The sequence below is a fragment of the Salvelinus sp. IW2-2015 genome, linkage group LG9 (assembly GCF_002910315.2).
Source record: "Salvelinus sp. IW2-2015 linkage group LG9, ASM291031v2, whole genome shotgun sequence".
Taxonomy (NCBI): domain Eukaryota; kingdom Metazoa; phylum Chordata; class Actinopteri; order Salmoniformes; family Salmonidae; genus Salvelinus; species Salvelinus sp. IW2-2015.
In genome coordinates, this window is record NC_036849.1 from 11,426,321 (window position 1) to 11,443,556 (window position 17,236).

A 17,236-nucleotide genomic window follows, 5' to 3' on the forward strand; every position below is an offset into this window, starting at 1 on the left:
ATGCTCTCACACACCAGCTGCTGTCTGATCACCAAGATCAGAGACTACACACATCTCCTGGCTCTACACGTGAAGGAGGTGTAAATGAGTATGAGGTGTGCATTAGTAAGTAGCTATAATTTGATATGGTGAGCAGCATTCAAAGTGGTTAGGAAATTTTAAAAAAGGCACGTGAGATGAGTGAGCAGGAAGTGGATAGACAGAACTGAGCTCACCTGGTAGTAGTTCTTGATGTGCCTGATCACAATGTTGAGGTTCTGGATTCGTAGGTTCACATCATTATTCACATTCTTATTCACTCTCTGATTTGTGGGGCTGGGGTCTCTGGATAAGAAAAGACATCACATGAAAAAATATTTTTGTAGTAAAGTACGTGAACTACAAAAAAAGAAAAAACAGCAGCCTTTACCGAGTATTATATTGACTATATTTTCTTTGAACAGCTGCTTAAGGCGTCAGCATGCTTCAGTTCGGCTGGCGCCTAGCCAATCTCTGCTAGCCGAGCCGAAGGAGTGTGCTTGCATACTCCCTTACAAGACCATCACTTGAAAAATTAGGGAAAAAAGGAGCAATAGTACTGTTTGTCCATTTTGAGACGCTGTAGCCTATTTCTCAAAATAGATTAATTCTGACTAAGAATGAATCCAAGACAGCCGAAAAAACCCTTACCGAAGTCCAAAACACAAAATGTTGACATAATATATGCATGAACTCTAAGGAACTGTTTCGGTTAGGAAGCGTTTAGTCTGGCATGCGAGACGTACAACTATTATGTACATAATCCTATAAATTCCTATTTTAGGCTACATTTGTATGTACTGTACACCAACTCTAGTGAATGAGTTGCTTTAACCAAATATCCACACACAGAAAAAAAGGAAAATAGATTACTGTTGGGGATTAGCCTACACTTTAGAGCGGAACGGCATATATAATATGGTGCTTATTCAGAACACACAGACGTGATGTCATTCTTTCCTCGAAACAAGTAGGCCAAGAATACCCAATTGTTTGGTTGACAGATGTATTATTATGGATGCACATGGCTTTCAGGAACAGCATTGTCCCCCTACACAAGCTGGAAGCACACATACCCACACAGGTCTCCACAGGAGAGGGTTCAATCTACAAAGCCAACCAGAAATGTGAAAACACCCTTGAAATACATAGAGCTGATCAACAGGACTAAATTTAAATATGGTGGTCACAGAACTAGTGTACTTGTTCGGTAAACAGTCAGTGGACATTGGACTAGTTATAGTCTGACATGAGTCCAGAGTGTTTGCTTTGAGACCGGGGTTGCGTCTGAAATGACACCCTATTTGCCTTCAGAAAGTATCCATACCCTTTGACTTATTCCACATTTTGTTGTGTTACAGCCTGAATTCAAAATAGATTGCCCCCTCACCCACCTACACACAATACCCCATAATGACAAAGTAAAAACACGTTTTCAGAAATGTAACAAAATGTATTGAAAATGAAATATACAAATATATAATTTACATCAGTATTCACACCCGAGTCAATACATGTTCAGGAACATTCAATGTCGTAAGCAACTCCAGTGTAGACGTTGCCTTGTGTTTTTGGTTATTGTCCTGCTGAAAGGTGAATGACTCCAGGGTCTGTTGGAAAGTAGACAATTGTTTTTATGCTGTACAGGCTAATTTCTGTTCACTTGGTCATTTAGTTAGTATTTTGGAGTAACTACAAAGTTGTTGATCCATCCTCAGTTTGCTCCCAGTACAGCAACTAAACGCTAACTGGTTTAAAGTCACCATTGGCCTCATGGTAAAATCCCTGAGCGGTTTCCTTCCTCTCCAGCAACTGAGTTAGGAAGGACCCTTGTATCTTTGTAGTGACTGGGTGTATTGATACACCATCCAAAGTGTAATTAATAACTTCACCATGCTCAAAGGGATATTCAATGTCTGCTTTATTTTATTGGTTAAATCTGCGTTTGAAACTCACAGCTCGACTGAGGGACCTTACAGATAATTGTATCATGTTAAACACTATTATTGCACACAGACATTTCACATATTCATTCATTTATTTAAAAAAAATCTAAAAACATACTTCAACTTTGATATTATGGGGTATTGTGTGTAGGCCAGTAACACAAAATCTCAATTTAATCAATTTTAAATACAGACTGTCAGACAAAATGTGGAAAAAGGCAAAGGGTGTGAATACTTTCTGTGCACTACTTTTGACCAGAGACCTATAAGGTTCCATTTACCACAGAGACCATTTTCCTGGCTAGGCTTGGCTGTTTTGAGGGCCAGGTCTGGATAAGTGTTGTTTGTGCTAACCTCATTTACATATGTTTTGTGGGCACACCATGCAAATGCTGCCAAGCTTGGGCCAGTATTCCAGTAGGTCTCTGAAAGGGCTTTAGTTTAAAAACAAGGAATAGTTTTTTTTATTAAGGTAAACTTGTGTACTAGCTGCCTTTAGAACTAAATGTACTGCTTTCTGACATGGCCATTCCCAGTTCTCACTGGCTGGCTGAGAAAGCAGAGTGAGCCCTGTATCCAAAAAGCCTTTTAGAGTAAGAGGGCTTATCTAGGTTCACCGCTCGCCCTGTCCATATAATCGTATACATTATTACAGTGCATTCGGAAAGTATTCAGACCCCTTGACTTTATCCATATTTTGTTACATTACAGCCTTATTCTAAAATAAAAAAATATTTTATATATATATTTTTTATTCCCCCTCAATCTAGACATAATACTCCATAATGACAATGCAAAAAACATTTAGAATTGTTAGCAAATGTATATAAAAAAAAAAAGAAATGTTCAGACACTTCACTCAGTACTTTGCTGAAGCACCTTTGGCAGCGATTACAGCCTGAAGTCTTCTTGGGTATGACGCCACAAGCTTGGCACACCTGTATTTGGGGCATTTCTCCTATTCTTCTATGTAGATCCTCTCAAGCTCTGTCAGGTTGGATGGGGAGAGTCGCTGCACATCTAATGTCAGATCTCTAAAGAAATGTTTGATAGGGTTCAAGTCCAAGCTCTGGCTGGACCACTCCTGAACGCTCTGGACCAGGTTTTCATCAAGTACCTCTCTCTGTACTTTGCTCCGTTCATCTTTCCTTTGATCCCGACTAGTCTCCCAGTCCCCCCCGCTGAAAAACATCCCCACAGCATGATGATGCCACCACCATGCTTCAACTTAGGGATGGTGCCAGGTTTCCTCCAGATGTGACGCTTGGCATTCAGGCCAAAGAGCTCAATCTTGGTTTATTCAGACTAGAGAATCTTGTTTCTCATGGTCTGAGAGCCTTTTGGCAAACTCCAAGCGGGCTGTCATGTGCCTTTTACAAAGGAGTGGCTTCCGTCTGGCCACTCTACCATAAAGGCCTGATTGGTGGAGTGCTGCAGAGATGGTTGTCCTTCTGGAAGGTTCTCCCATCCCAACAGAGGAACTCTGGAGCTCTGTCAGAGTGACCATCGGGTTCTTGGTCACCTCCCTGACCAAGGCCCTTCTCACACAATTGCTCAGTTTGGCTGGGCGGCCAGGTCTAGGAAGAGTCTAGGTGGTTCCAAACGTCTTCCATTTAAGAAGGATGAAGGCCACTGTGTCCTTGGGGACCTTCAATGCTGCAGACATTTTTTTGGTACCCTTCCCCAGATCTGTACCTCGACGTTGTCATTATGGGGTATTGTGTGTAGATTGATGAGTAACATTTGATATTTAATCCATTTTAGAATAAGGCTGTAACGGAACAAAATGTGGAAAAAGTCAAGGAGTATGAATACTTTCCAAATGCACTGCATCTAAAAGATAAAGCCTGATCCTATATCAGAACTACTAGAATACATGCCCAGAGCAGGCCCAGGCTTGAGTATTGGAGAAACATTTCCATGAAAATAATAAAGTGTATCTGGAACAACCAGAGGGGGGTCTCTAACCACATAGTGTGTACCCTCAAAGAGAGACACACACAGAGAGAGAGAAATACTTAGAAGACTTCTGCTGCTGGCACTTATTGCCTGGAAGATTCCAGCCATCCACTCATCTGTGGTAGAGGTTTAACGTAAACAGCTCAGACACCTGTGTGTGCACATGTGTGCCTATCTAAGGGTGCCAGAAGTCAACCATGGAGGACCTAGGCTATATGATTGTAACCAAAAAGATCCAAATACACCTGTGTATTTTCTCAACAAGAAAAACAAAGTTAATAACCTTCAAACTATGCTGTATGAAAGAAGGCCAAAACAATGACACCAGTCTACATGTATGCCGTGTCATTGTGTCATTACATGACCAAAAGTATGTGGACAACTGCTCGAACATCTCATTCCAAAAATCATGGGCATTAATATGGAGTTGGTCCCACCTCTGCAGCTAAAACAGCCTCCACTCTTCTGGGAAGGCTTTCCATTAGATGTTGGAACATTGCTGCGGGGACCTGCTTCCATTTAGCCACAAAGTATTAGTGAGGTTGGGCACTGATGTTGGACAATTAGACCTGGCTCGCAGTCTGCGTTCCAATTCAACCCAAAGGTGTTTGATTGACAGCCCCAGACCATTATTCCTCCTCTACCTAACTTTACATTTGGCACTATGCAGTCGGGCAGGTAGCGTTCTCCTGGCATCCACAAAACCCAGATTCTTCTGTCGGACTGCCAGATGGTAAAGCGGGATTCATCACTCCAGAGAACGTGTTTCCACTGCTCCAGAGTCCAATGGTGGCGAGCTTTACACCTCTCCAGCCAACGCTTGACATTGCGCATGGTGATCTTAGGTTTGAGTGCGGCTGCCGACGAACAGTTCTTGTGCTGACGTTGCAACCGAGTACAGAAGATTTCTTACGCGCTTCAGAGGTGTCTACATACGCAATATATAAAAAAGTATGATAATTACTAGACATACCAGTGATGTCACATGGACTTATTTACATGGCTAAATCATGCATGGCAGAATTACACCACTCATTGTCCTGGCGGGGGTTGTTTTCTGTCCCCTTGTCCTGTGCATAATAATATTGTCTTTGTTTGAGGAGCATACAGTATTTAAAGCCCCTCATTAAGACAGATAGGCCAGGGGAAGCAGGAGCAGCTAGTCAGGGGAAAGTAGGTTAAAGGACAGGACTTAGGAGGGGGTGGGGAGAGGGAGGGGGCGGGAGGGGGGAGCGGGAGGGGACTGTATGGTTAGCACAGCTGGGGGCAACACAAAGGGACAGACGCTAGGCACAGTTAGAGAGTGAGGGAGAGAGGAGAGAAGAGTATAATTGAAGGAGAGCAAGAGATGAGAGAAAATTGTAGCTGATTTCAGAAACAAGTCACAGCATTAGAGGGAGTTTCTTAAACTAAGTCATTGACTGCGACTGGGTTGCCTGCCATTCAGGGCACATCACTTTCCTTTGAAGTGACAGAGCACAGGAAATGGTTCAGAAACTTGAGACAGTTTAGAGAAAGACCTAGCCTGAGCCATGTCAGATTTGTCAGATGATATCTGGGTAGTAATTTTGTGAGATGAGCAACCCTTTCTGTGTCAGAGACAAAATTATATATAAACTTCTTTAATATTTTCACATACATTATTTCCAGCAGTGAGATAATGGCTGTGTTCACTGTTTTCAGTAGACAGACTGAATGCATCTGAGCTCAAGAGCTCTGAGAGGCCTCCCAGTGCTAACCAAACAGACAGCCACATTGTGCAGATATAACCGCAGCCTTAGGATCACATTGACTCATGAAAAGCAGGCGAGAGCGCGAGAAAAAGCGAGTGAAAGGGAAGGAGCGAGAGAGACTTTAGGATCACATTGACTCATGAGGGGCAGAAAAGGAGCTGAAAGAGTGAGTGAGTCCAGTCAGTGAGCCATGAAGGCATGGGGAGGATGTCTGAACACAGTTGGATACCAGTAGGGGAAACCATGCCAGGATGTGGTTATGAAAGGAGATAGATTGAGGCTACAAAACAGCTGCCAGATTAACATGCACTCACGCACACACACGTTTATGTCCACTCACATGTGTGTCATGATCTTGTGCAGGAAGACACCATCCACCAGATCCATGAACATGGAGAGCTTGTCCTCTGAGCCAGAGCCCAGGGGTCCAAAGGTCTTCACCTGAAGAGAGAGGGGGAGAGGGAGAAAAGGGAGGAGAAAAGGGCAGACAGGATTCGATTACTCTAAAGAGCTCAGCTCACCTATGAAGAGATTGGCCACACCTGGGTGTTAGTGCTTTCGGTTTCCAAGAATACACAGACGTTTCCTGCTCTGACAGATGTCAATGCAAGTTTTATACTCTCAATTAATAAATGTCTACGACTTTGTGAGCATGTCAAGATATTTAGGCTCTAGATCTAGGAACCAGGAGGTCCTCCTAGAGGTGAGTCAGGGCTAGCAGAGAGGACGAAGCCCAGTGAGCGAAACAAAGACCGGAGGGTAGAGAGTTGTTAGAGCGGAACAAGCAGCCAGCGGCTGAGGCCCAGCCGACTGGCCAAACAGGACATCAGGGCAGGATGAGGGGATCAGCCCCCCCACCATAGCCTGGTGCCATACTGTATGTGCTTAAGGCATAGCCTGGTACCATGGTGTGTACTGTATCCATAGAATGGTGACATACTGTGCAATGTTGTAGCCATTGCCTCATGCCATACTGTATGTGCTTTAGCCATAGACCTTCATACAGTGTCACCAGGCTATGTGCTGTAGCCAACTCTTCTACCATTGTCATGCCATATATCCATGTAGCCATGCATTGCATTTAAACATACACAGAGGGGAGTTGTCAAAAGTTATACCATCAGGCTACAGTTTTCTGAACCAGTCCTCATCTTTCTACTCTAGTGACACCAAGTTCAACCAACAACATTATGATTCCCTTGACTTGTGTGATGATAAAAATGGAGACAAAGTACAATGACCTAACAGGCATGGCTCTGTGATAGTCCATGAGTGCCAATATTGGTCTAGATACAAAATTCAGGCTAGAGGTTGTGTGAGCAGCTGGCGTGGCTCTTGCTCAGTTTCATGAAAGGTCGGTTCCAAGTTTTAGGGAATAATAGGTCATGCCAATAAAACCCATAGACCATAGGAATAAAACACAATAAAAGGTGTTGGCTTGTTGGGAAAATGTCAGACATCCTGGCTTTACAGCAAAGATTAACGCTAAACAGTAAATAAATAATGTAAACGAACAGGTCTACCAGTCTGCTACTGTATGTTTGAAAGAAAAAAACGTTATTTTTTTAAATATGTCATTAGGAGTAGGAGATGGGCAAGGATATTTAAAAATGAAAGTGGCCAAGAGCAGGTTAGCAGGACACCGAGTTAAATTATTTTCCGCCATAGCACTTGCTGAGTGCACATTCACTTACCCACACCACCAGCGGCGTATCCATGAAGTTTCCCATCAACTCTGACACTGTAATATCCATGTTCAGAAACTTCAGATAATTCCAACCAGTTCTTAAATCCGAAAATAGTGTTCACCGCCCGATTGCTCGCGGCCACTCATTCCTCAGCTCGAGGGACCTTACATGCCTGGTCGAGACAGAACAATGCCGTGAGGCATCGAACATAAACCGCACGTTGTTGGGGATCTAGCGATAACAAATCTTCACGTCGATATAGATTCCGAAGACACAAAAAAGTGCCTTTTATATCAAAAAAGTAAAAAATCCAGTGCAGGTCACAGGGATTCAATTTTTGGGGGGTAATTATAGCGTTCAGACTCCAGTTTTAGACTAAATTAATCTAAAACTTCCATAAGAGCAGAACAAAGTAAACGCGTTCACATGTTCAAGCTACATTGCCCATGTAAACTGACTGGAAGAACATCGAAAAAGAAGAGTAATCAAAAAAGAAACATTGTTGCCGCGGCCATGAAGAGAAAAGTTACAGATGCTTCCGGCGACGACAAGTTCTGTACACCTCCATGGCTCAAACGCCCGCTGCCTCTGCCGCACATTATTTATTTCACACACAGCATCATACAACCTGTAACCGCCTGAATAGCGCGCTTGAGTGACAGCGTGGATAGCCTATCAAATCTGGTATCAGACCTCAAACCAAACAAAGAACAGCCAATGCACGACCCCAGAAAACTGAGTTTAAATCAAGATTACGTAATTAGAGAAAAAAATATGAAACACAAATTAAGTATTTTAAATTGCACACCATCCACTGTCTAGAACCAATAGCTGCAGTTGTTGCCTATGGGAATTGGTCACACATTTACACAAAATGTAGGTGTGTCATCAACCATCACAAGTAGTGGTGGAAAGTACCCAATTGTCATACTTTAATAGAAAATTACTCATGTCAAAGTGAAAAACACCCAGTAAAATACCACTTGAGTAAAAGTCTAAAAGTATCTGGTTTATTTAAATATACACTATATATAAAAGTATGTGGACACCCCTTCAAATTACTGTATTTGGCTATTTCAGCCATACCCGTTGCTGACAGGTGTATAAAATCAACTCACAGCCATGCAATCTCCATAGACAAACATTGGCAGTAGAATTACTTTAAACGTGGCACCGTCATAGGATGCCACCTTTCCTTACAAGTCAGTTTGTCAAATGTCTTACCTGCTAGATCTGCCCGATCTGTTCGTAGGGAGCTTCATGAAATGGGCACACAAGCCTAAGATCACCATGCACAATGCCAAGCGTCGGCTGGACTGGTGTAAAGCTCGCCACCATTGGACTCCGGAGAATTGGAAACACGTTCTCTGGAGTGATGAATCACGCTTCACCATCTGGCAGTCCGATGGACAAATCTGTGTTTGGAGGATGCCAGGAGAATGCTATCTGCCCGAATGCATAGTGCCAACTGTAAAGTTTGGTGGAGGATGAATAATGGTCTGGGGCTGTTTTTCATGGTTCGGACTACACCCCTTAGTTCCATTGAAGGGAAATCTTAACGCTACAGCATACAATGTCATTCTAGATTATTCTGTGCTTCCAACTTTGTGGCAACAGTTTGGAGAATGCCCTTTCCTGTTTCAGCATGACAATGCCCCTGTGCACAAAGCGAGGTCCATATAGAAATGGTTTGTTGAGATCGGTGTGGAAGAACTTGACTGGTCTGCACAGAGCCCTGACCTCAACCCCATCAAATACCTTTGGGATGAATAACACCGACTGTGAGCCAGGACTTATCGCCCAACATCAGTGCCTGACCTCACTAAAGATCTTGTGGCTAAATGGAAGCAAGTTCCCGCAGCAATGTTCCAACATCTAGTGGAAGAGTGGAGGCTGTTATAGCAGCAAAGGTGGGACCAACTCCACATTAATGCCCATGATTCTGGAATGAGATGTTCAAGCAGGTGTCCACATACTTTTGGTCATGTAGAGTACTTAAGCATCAAAAGTAAAATATAAAAATAATTTCAAATTCTTTAAGCAAATAAGACAACACCATAACATTTTTTTATTAATGGGTTGCCATGGTTACACTGCAACATTCAGATATCATGTTCAGAAGAAGCATTTGGGTTTAGTGAGTCCACCAGATCAGAAGCAGTAAGGATGGCAAACATGTTCTCTTGATAGGTGTGTGAATTAGATAATTTTCCTGTCCTGCTAAGCATTCAAAGCATTACCAGTACTTTTAGGTGTCAGGGAAAATGTATGGGAGTATTTTATTTTCAAATGTAGTGGAGTAAAAGTAAAATATGTCAAAAATATAAAGTACAGATACCCCCAAAAACTACTTAAGTATATAATACTTCAAATTATTTTTACCACTGATCAAATTAAGGAGACACCGTTATTTTAATTCCATAACAGTCACCAAAAAACATATTGTGAAATCTTTCAATCTTTTCCAAATAGAAAATATTTTTGGAGAAAAATAAATATATATTGTGTGTCTATAAAACCATAGTTTAGTACAGTCTCCCTACTAGAGTCCAATAGGAAGCGTTGCTGTACTTTTATTGTGGTGTACAAAACTGTCTGTGGTGCTAATATGCAGCTCACTGTACCACCTACTGCCCAGAGGTTAAAATGTCACCTAGTTTGAACACAGGGTCATTCCATAATATTTCAATCCCTTTCTGACCACACCCCTTTTGATTTGAACGAAACCTTTCATACATGCTTGCTTACCCATTGTGGAAGTGGTCAGAAAGTGACTTTTTGGACCTGAATGGCAAAACATTCAGGATATAGAGGTGACCAAAGTTGACCCATTTCACATAACCCACATGAGACGTCCATGTTTTCATCACTGAAAAAAGATAACAGTTTATTTTGATATAATTTGAAAGCTTACAAGCAGGGTTGGCAAACTGTTGTATGATTTATTGAAAATAAATATCTAAAAACGGTTCAACTCAGATTTGTTTCATTTTCACAAATGTTGTATCTTAGAACCTATTTTTCATAATCTGAATAATTTGTGTTGTGCCCATCATCAATTGACACAGCATACTCTTGAATACAGAGGGGGTGTCATTTCAACCATAGAAATATAATTCATAGAATGGACCTATCCCTTCAGACCCTGCAATTTAGCTCGTACACAATAGACATTTAAATTTAATTGAAACTTTAACTTCCAATTACTACCAGTAAGATGGCCGCCGGTCCACCCACCGTCGAATGCCAAGTTAAATTGGAATGTCTATTCTAATATCCACCCTGCATTCAAGAGTATGCTGTGTCTCAACCCATGGCAGGCACAACACAAACAATTCAGATGATGCAGAATAATGTCTAAGGTACAACATACGTTTTAGATAATAGATAATTTCTCAATAAATCGTAAACAGTTTGGCAAACCTGTTTGCAAGCTTCAAATGATATAAAACTCAATAGTTCATATTTGTCAGTGATGAAGACACGGAATTCTCATGGCAGTATGGGAATGCAAAACTTTGAGCACCTCTATCTCCTGAATGGAATTCAGGTCCAAAAAGTCACCTTCTGACCACTTCTACGTTGGGCAAACATGTATGGAAGATTTCGTTCAAATCAAAAGGGGTGCTGTCAGAAAGTGATTAAAATCATATAAAACGACCCGACAGCAAAAGGTATGCCACTTGGTAACAGTCAGTGTTATCAATAAAATAGAAAACAAGGAGAAGAGTTGAACTCCTATTACACTCACGTCTTCAATGCTTTAATTCAGTTCTCATACTGTAATAAACAAGGTGAATGTAATAATGTGACTTTTTCTTTTTGAACTATTTTACTTTTACATAATATTATATCATACAACAAAGCAAGTATATTTTTTTACGTAACACAATACATAACACAGACAGTAAGACTCTTAACATGAATAGAAACGTTCATTTACTGATGCCTTCATTACATACCGTCTAGATTACTGTAACACCTTTTTATCAGGCTGTACCGCCACAAATAAAATTAAATAAAAACATGTCAAACAGAATGTTGCTGCCAGAGTCCTAACAGGAACCAACAAATCTGAATATATCACCCCAATTCTTGCCTAACTGCACTGGCTCCCCAGTTCGGTACAGCCTACAGTCTAACTCTTAACATAAGTATAAAGCCTTAAATAGACACGCTACCACCTACCTTAAGGACATATTAATACAATACTAAGCCATCAGATCCCTCAGATCACAGGAAGCCGGCCTTCTCATTATTCCACGTATATCAGAAAACACAGCTAGGGGCAGGCCTTCTCCTAGAGCGCACCATCCCTCTGTCTGGGCAGCAGATTCAGTCTAAATTTGGAAGAATATGCAGAAAACACACCTTTTTAACCTTTGTTACATTTAGTATATTTTATTTACTTTCCAAATGTGTTTATGTCTGGATCCTTTATGCTTTTGTCTTCTTTTCTAGCTCCCTGCTTCCCTCCCTTTCCCCCTCTTGGGGGCCCGTGAGGCCACCCATCCTGGCCCGGATCCAGATACCTGTCCACCCACAGACCTGCCCACCTGACCGGCTGCTTCCCCTTTGATCAAGCCACCATACTCCATCCATTCTTCATCCACCCTGGCTGTGCTAACCTGTGATCCATCCACCTTACTCCTGGCTATAAATGGACTCACTATCACTTCTGCACTCCCTAATGTTTTACGATCCCATGTGTCTTAACCCCATGTCATTTCCCTGTACTGTGTCTCTTAATCAGCATTAACCAGCATTCATGAACAGGATTCTTGGGTGTCAACATCATTTGATACAAAATACACTACCCTTTCGTATATACAGGGCCTTTGGGAAAGTTAGATACATATAGATAAGTATTCAGACCCTTTACTCAGTACTTAGTTGACGCTACAAGCTTAGCACACCTGTATTTAGGGAGCTTCTCCCATTCTTTTCTGTAGATCAAATGAATCTCTGTCAGGTTCGATTGGGAGCGTCGCTACACAGCTATTTTCAGGTCTCTCCAGAGACGTTCGGTCGGTCTCAAGTCCGGGCTCTTGCTGGGCCACTCAAGGACATTCAGAGACTTGTCCCAAAGCCACTCCTGCATTGTCTTGGATGTGTGCTTAGGGTTGCTGTCCTGTTGCAAGGTGAACCTTCACCCCAGGCTGAGGTCCTGAGCCCTCTGGAGCAGGTTTTCATCAAGGATCTCTCTGTACTTTGCTCCTTTCATCTTTTCCTTGATCCTTACTAGTCTCCCAATCCCTGCCGGTGAAAAAATCCCCACAGCATGATGCTGCCGCCACCATGCTTCACCATAGGGATGGTGCCAGGTTTCCTCCAGACGTGACACTTGGCATTCAGGCCAAAGAGTTCAGTCTTGGTTTCATCAGACCAGAAAATCTTGTTTCTCGTGTTCTGAGAGTCTTTATGTGCCTTTTGGCAAACTAAGCTGGCTGTCATGTGCCTTTTACTGAGGACTGGCTTCCGTCTGGCCACTCTACCGTAAAGGCCTGATTGTTGGAGTGCTGCAGAGATGGTTATCCTTCTGGAAGGTTCTCCCATCCCAACAGAGGAACTCTGGAGCTCTGTCAGAGTGACCATATGGTTCTTGGTCACCTTCCTTACACAGGTCCTTCTCCCCCGATTGCTCCGTTTGGCCGGGCGGCCAGCTCTAGTAAGAGTCTAGGTGGTTCCAAACGTCTTCCATTTAAGAATGATGGAGGCCACTGTGTTCTTGGGGATCTTCAATCCTGCAGAACGTTTTTGGTACTCTTCCCCAGATCTGTGCCTGGACACAATCCTGTCTCGGGACTCTACGGACAATTCCTTCGACCTCATGGCTTGGTATTTGCTCTGATATGCACTGTCAACTTTGGGACCTTATATAGACAGGTGTGTGCTTTTCAAATCATGTCCAATCAATTGAATTTACCAGAGGTGGACTCCAATCAAATTGTAGAAAGATGTCAAGGGTGATCAATGGAAACAGGATGCACCTGGCATGAATTTTGAGTCTCATAGCAAAGGGTCTGAATACTTATGTAAATAAGGTATTTCTGTTTTTATTCTTTTTTATAAATTAGCAGACATTTCTAGAAACCTGTTTTCACTTTGTCATTATGGGGTATTGTGTGTAGATTTATGAGTATTTAAAAAAAATCCATTTTAGAATAAGGCTGTAACATAACAAAATGTGGAAAAAGTCAAAGGGTCTGAATACTTTCCAAAGGCACTGTATTTGTTGCCTGGCTACCCAAACTCCTTACTCCAACCAAATGCTACGCCACGCCAACGGACGTTAGTTTATTCACCGCTGTAAGTCTGGTTACCTCCCCTACGATATCTAGAACATAAACACATTCTAACCAATCTAATTAGTCCCAGAAACCATGGGTTGGGCCAAAGCCAGAACACAAATGAGTAAAGCGCCGTTTTAGAAATTCGTCATTGGCTTTGACACTCTGATTGTTTTGAGATGAGCCAATCGCTGATGACTTTGTTTAGTACAAAAACCCTAATTTTGACATCACCACAAACGACTTCAACGATGGCAATCTCAGACTGAAGTACGTAGCGAACATAGAGTAGCGGAAGAATTCAGCTGGAGACGTCAGGCATATTTATTTGGACAGTGAAGCGCAAACTTTTAATTTGGTTCTATACTCCAGCATTTTGGATTTGAGATCAAATGTTTGATATGACTTGGCAGTACAGAATGTTACGTTTTACTTGAGGGTATTTTCAAACATATCTGTTTTACCGTTTAGAAATGAAAGCACTTTATGTATTTAGTCCCTTCATTTGAAGGTATCATAAGTATTTGGACAAATTCACTTATAGTGTAGTAAAAAGTTTTGTATTTGGTCCCATATTCCTAGCATGCAGTAACTACATCAAGCTTGTAACTCTACAAACTTGTTGGATGCATTTGCAGTTTGTTATGGTTGTGTTTCGGTCTTCGGATTATGTTGTGCCCAATAGAAGTGAACGGAAAATATTGTATTGTGTTATTTTGGAGTTACGTTTATTGTAAATAAGAATAGAATGTTTTTGAACACCTCTACATTAATGTGGATGCTACCATGATTATGGATAATCATGAATGAATCTTGAACAATGATGAGTGAGAAGGTTACAGAGGCATAAATATCACCCTCCCCCCCAAAAATGATAACCTCCCCTGTTATTGGTAATGGTGAGAGGTTAGCATGTTTTGAAGGCAAAATGCACCCAACAAGTTTGTAGTCACACGCTTGATGTAGTCATTGCGTGCTAGGTATATGGGACCAAATACTAAACGTTTGATGACTTTGGGCTCCCGAGTGGCGCAGCGGTCTAAGGCACTGCATCTCAGTGCTAGGGGTGTCACTACAAACCCTGAATCAATTCCAGGCTGTATCACAACCTGCTGTGATTGGGAGTCCCATAGGGCTGCACACAATTGCCTCAGCGTTGTTACGGTTTGGCCGGGGTAGGCCGTCATTGTAAATAAGAATTTGTTCTTAACTGACTTGCCTAATTAAATAAAAGTTAAATAAAAAATAAATACACTGTAAGGGAATTTGCCCAAATACTTATTGTAACGGCAGATTTCCTCCTCTTCGTCTGAGGAGGAGGTGTAGCAGGGATCGGACCAAGACGCAGCGTGGTTAGTGTTCATCATGTTCAATAACGACAAAAAAACGTGAACACTACAAAATACAAAAACAACAAATGTGAAAAACCGAAACAGTCATATCTGGTGCATAGACACAAAGACAGAAGACAACCACCCACAAACCAACACAAAACAGGCTACCTAAATATGGTTCCCAATCAGAGACAATGACTAACACCTGCCTCTGATTGAGAACCATATCAGGCCAAACATAGAAACGTGAAAACTAGACACACAACATAGAATGCCCACTCAGCTCACGTCCTGAACAACACTAAAACAAAGAAAACACAAAAGAACTATGGTCAGAACGTGACACTTATGACACCTTCAAATGGGGGGACTAGATACATAAAGTGGTTTCCAGAACAGCCAGATTTAATATTACAGTAAATAATATGGCTAAATTCAAATATACTGATAGAGAAGAAATGTACAAGGGTATAGTATTTTATGAAGGACATTGTAAACAAGAATGGTAAAATTATGTCATACAAGTAACTAACAACAGTGTATGGAGGTGTTTGCTCAATACAAAATTATAACAATTATAACAATTATAATAATTCTCATCGCGGCTCTGCCACAAAATTGGAAGAGACAATTACTTAAAGAAGAAATTAAAGAATTAGTCTGTATGCAAACCATTACAAATAATAAATAGCTTAAAATGATTAGTATAAATCGGAAAATACATCAGTTTCACTTGTCGAAAGGTTTGACAGCAATACCATATAAAATTCAAGTCAGTTGGGAACAGGTTTTTGGATGTCCCAATACCTTGGCATTGGGTCTATGAACTGACATATAAAACAACAATCAATCCATTCGTTTCAATTTAAACAATTATATAAAATACTTGCTACAAAAATAATTTTCAATATATGGGGCATTGGACAGTGAGCTTTGTGCAAACTCTGCCATTAGGAAACACATTCAATAGAACATATTTTCTGGTACTGCGACTCGCTTTTGGAGTCAGGTCCAGGAATGTTTGTTATGTCATAATATCAGGGTTCAGATGGACCTGCAAACTGTATTTTTAGGGGATCTGAAAAACCCTGAACAGTCATTGGTAAATATCATTATGCTCTCGGGTAAAGTATCCTCGTAAGACATCATAGTAAAATGGAGGGATGTATTGTAAAACGAAATAGCAAAATGGCATTATATTGGGAAAGATGGGTTAATCTGTGGACATCTGAGGGTTGGAGTTAAGATCAGAATGAATGGTGGATTGGCTGCTGTTTGTGGAAATCCAGCACTTGAAGAAAGAGGAAATTAGGAATATAGTTAAAAAATTGAACTACAGGTACCATAGATGTGAGCAAAGTAGCTGTAAGTAGCAATAGAAGTACTGTTGTCTGTTAGTTTACTCCAATTAGGGTAGGGATGGTAGGGCAAAAAGTTTAGAGAAAGTAAAACATTTAATTAAAATAAGGTGGGATTAGAAATTATAAACAATTAAATTGATAGAACCTACAGTCTGCAATGTCAAAGATGAATTCATTTCTAAATGGTAAAACAGATAAGTATGAAAATACCCTCAAATAAAACATGACATTCTGTATTGTCACCTCATATGAAACATTTGATCTCAAATCCAAAATGATGGAGTATAGAGCCAAATTAAAAGTTTTAGCTTCACTGTCCAAATACTGTAAATACAGAGAGGAGTTTTTTATTTTTTTATTTCACCTTTATTTAACCAGGTAGGCTAGTTGAGAACAAGTTCTCATTTGCAACTGCGACCTGGCCAAGATAAAGCATAGCAATTTGACACACAACAACACAGAGTTACACATGGAATAAACAAAACATACAGTCAATAATACAGTAGAAAAAATAAGTCTTTATACAATGTGAGCAAATGAGGTGAGATAAGGGAGGTAAAGGCAAAAAAAGGCCATAGTGGCGATGTAAATTCAATATAGCAAGTAAAACACTGGAATGGTAGATTTGCAGTGGAAGAATGTGCAAAGTAGAAATATAAATAATGGGGTGTAAAGGAGCAAAATAAATAAATAAATACAGTAGGGGAAGAGGTAGTTGTTTGGGCTAAAATATAGATGGGCTACGTACAGGTGCAGTAATCTGTGAGCTGCTCTGACAGCTGGTGCTTAAAGCTAGTGAGGGAGATAAGTGTTTCCAGCTTCAGAGATTTTTGCAGTTCGTTCCAGTCATTGGCAGCAGAGAACTGGAATGAAAGATGACCAAAGCAGGAATTGGCTTTGGGGGTGA

The 17,236-nt window shown here is 41.1% G+C and overlaps 1 protein-coding gene across 1 annotated transcript in view; it reads right to left on the bottom strand.

Annotated features, from left to right (window-relative positions):
• Positions 1 to 7,931, bottom strand: part of ccdc88c (coiled-coil domain containing 88C) — an 86,068-nt gene extending 78,137 nt beyond the window's left edge. The window contains exons 1-3 of the mRNA XM_023994229.1: positions 7,351 to 7,931; positions 5,997 to 6,097; positions 216 to 324 (exon numbers count right to left, since the gene is read on the bottom strand). Coding sequence (XP_023849997.1) covers positions 216 to 324; positions 5,997 to 6,097; positions 7,351 to 7,410 — 270 coding nt within the window. The 5' untranslated portion in view covers positions 7,411 to 7,931. The remainder of the gene's footprint in view (positions 1 to 215; positions 325 to 5,996; positions 6,098 to 7,350) is intronic.
• Between the last annotated feature and the right edge of the window lie 9,305 nt (positions 7,932 to 17,236).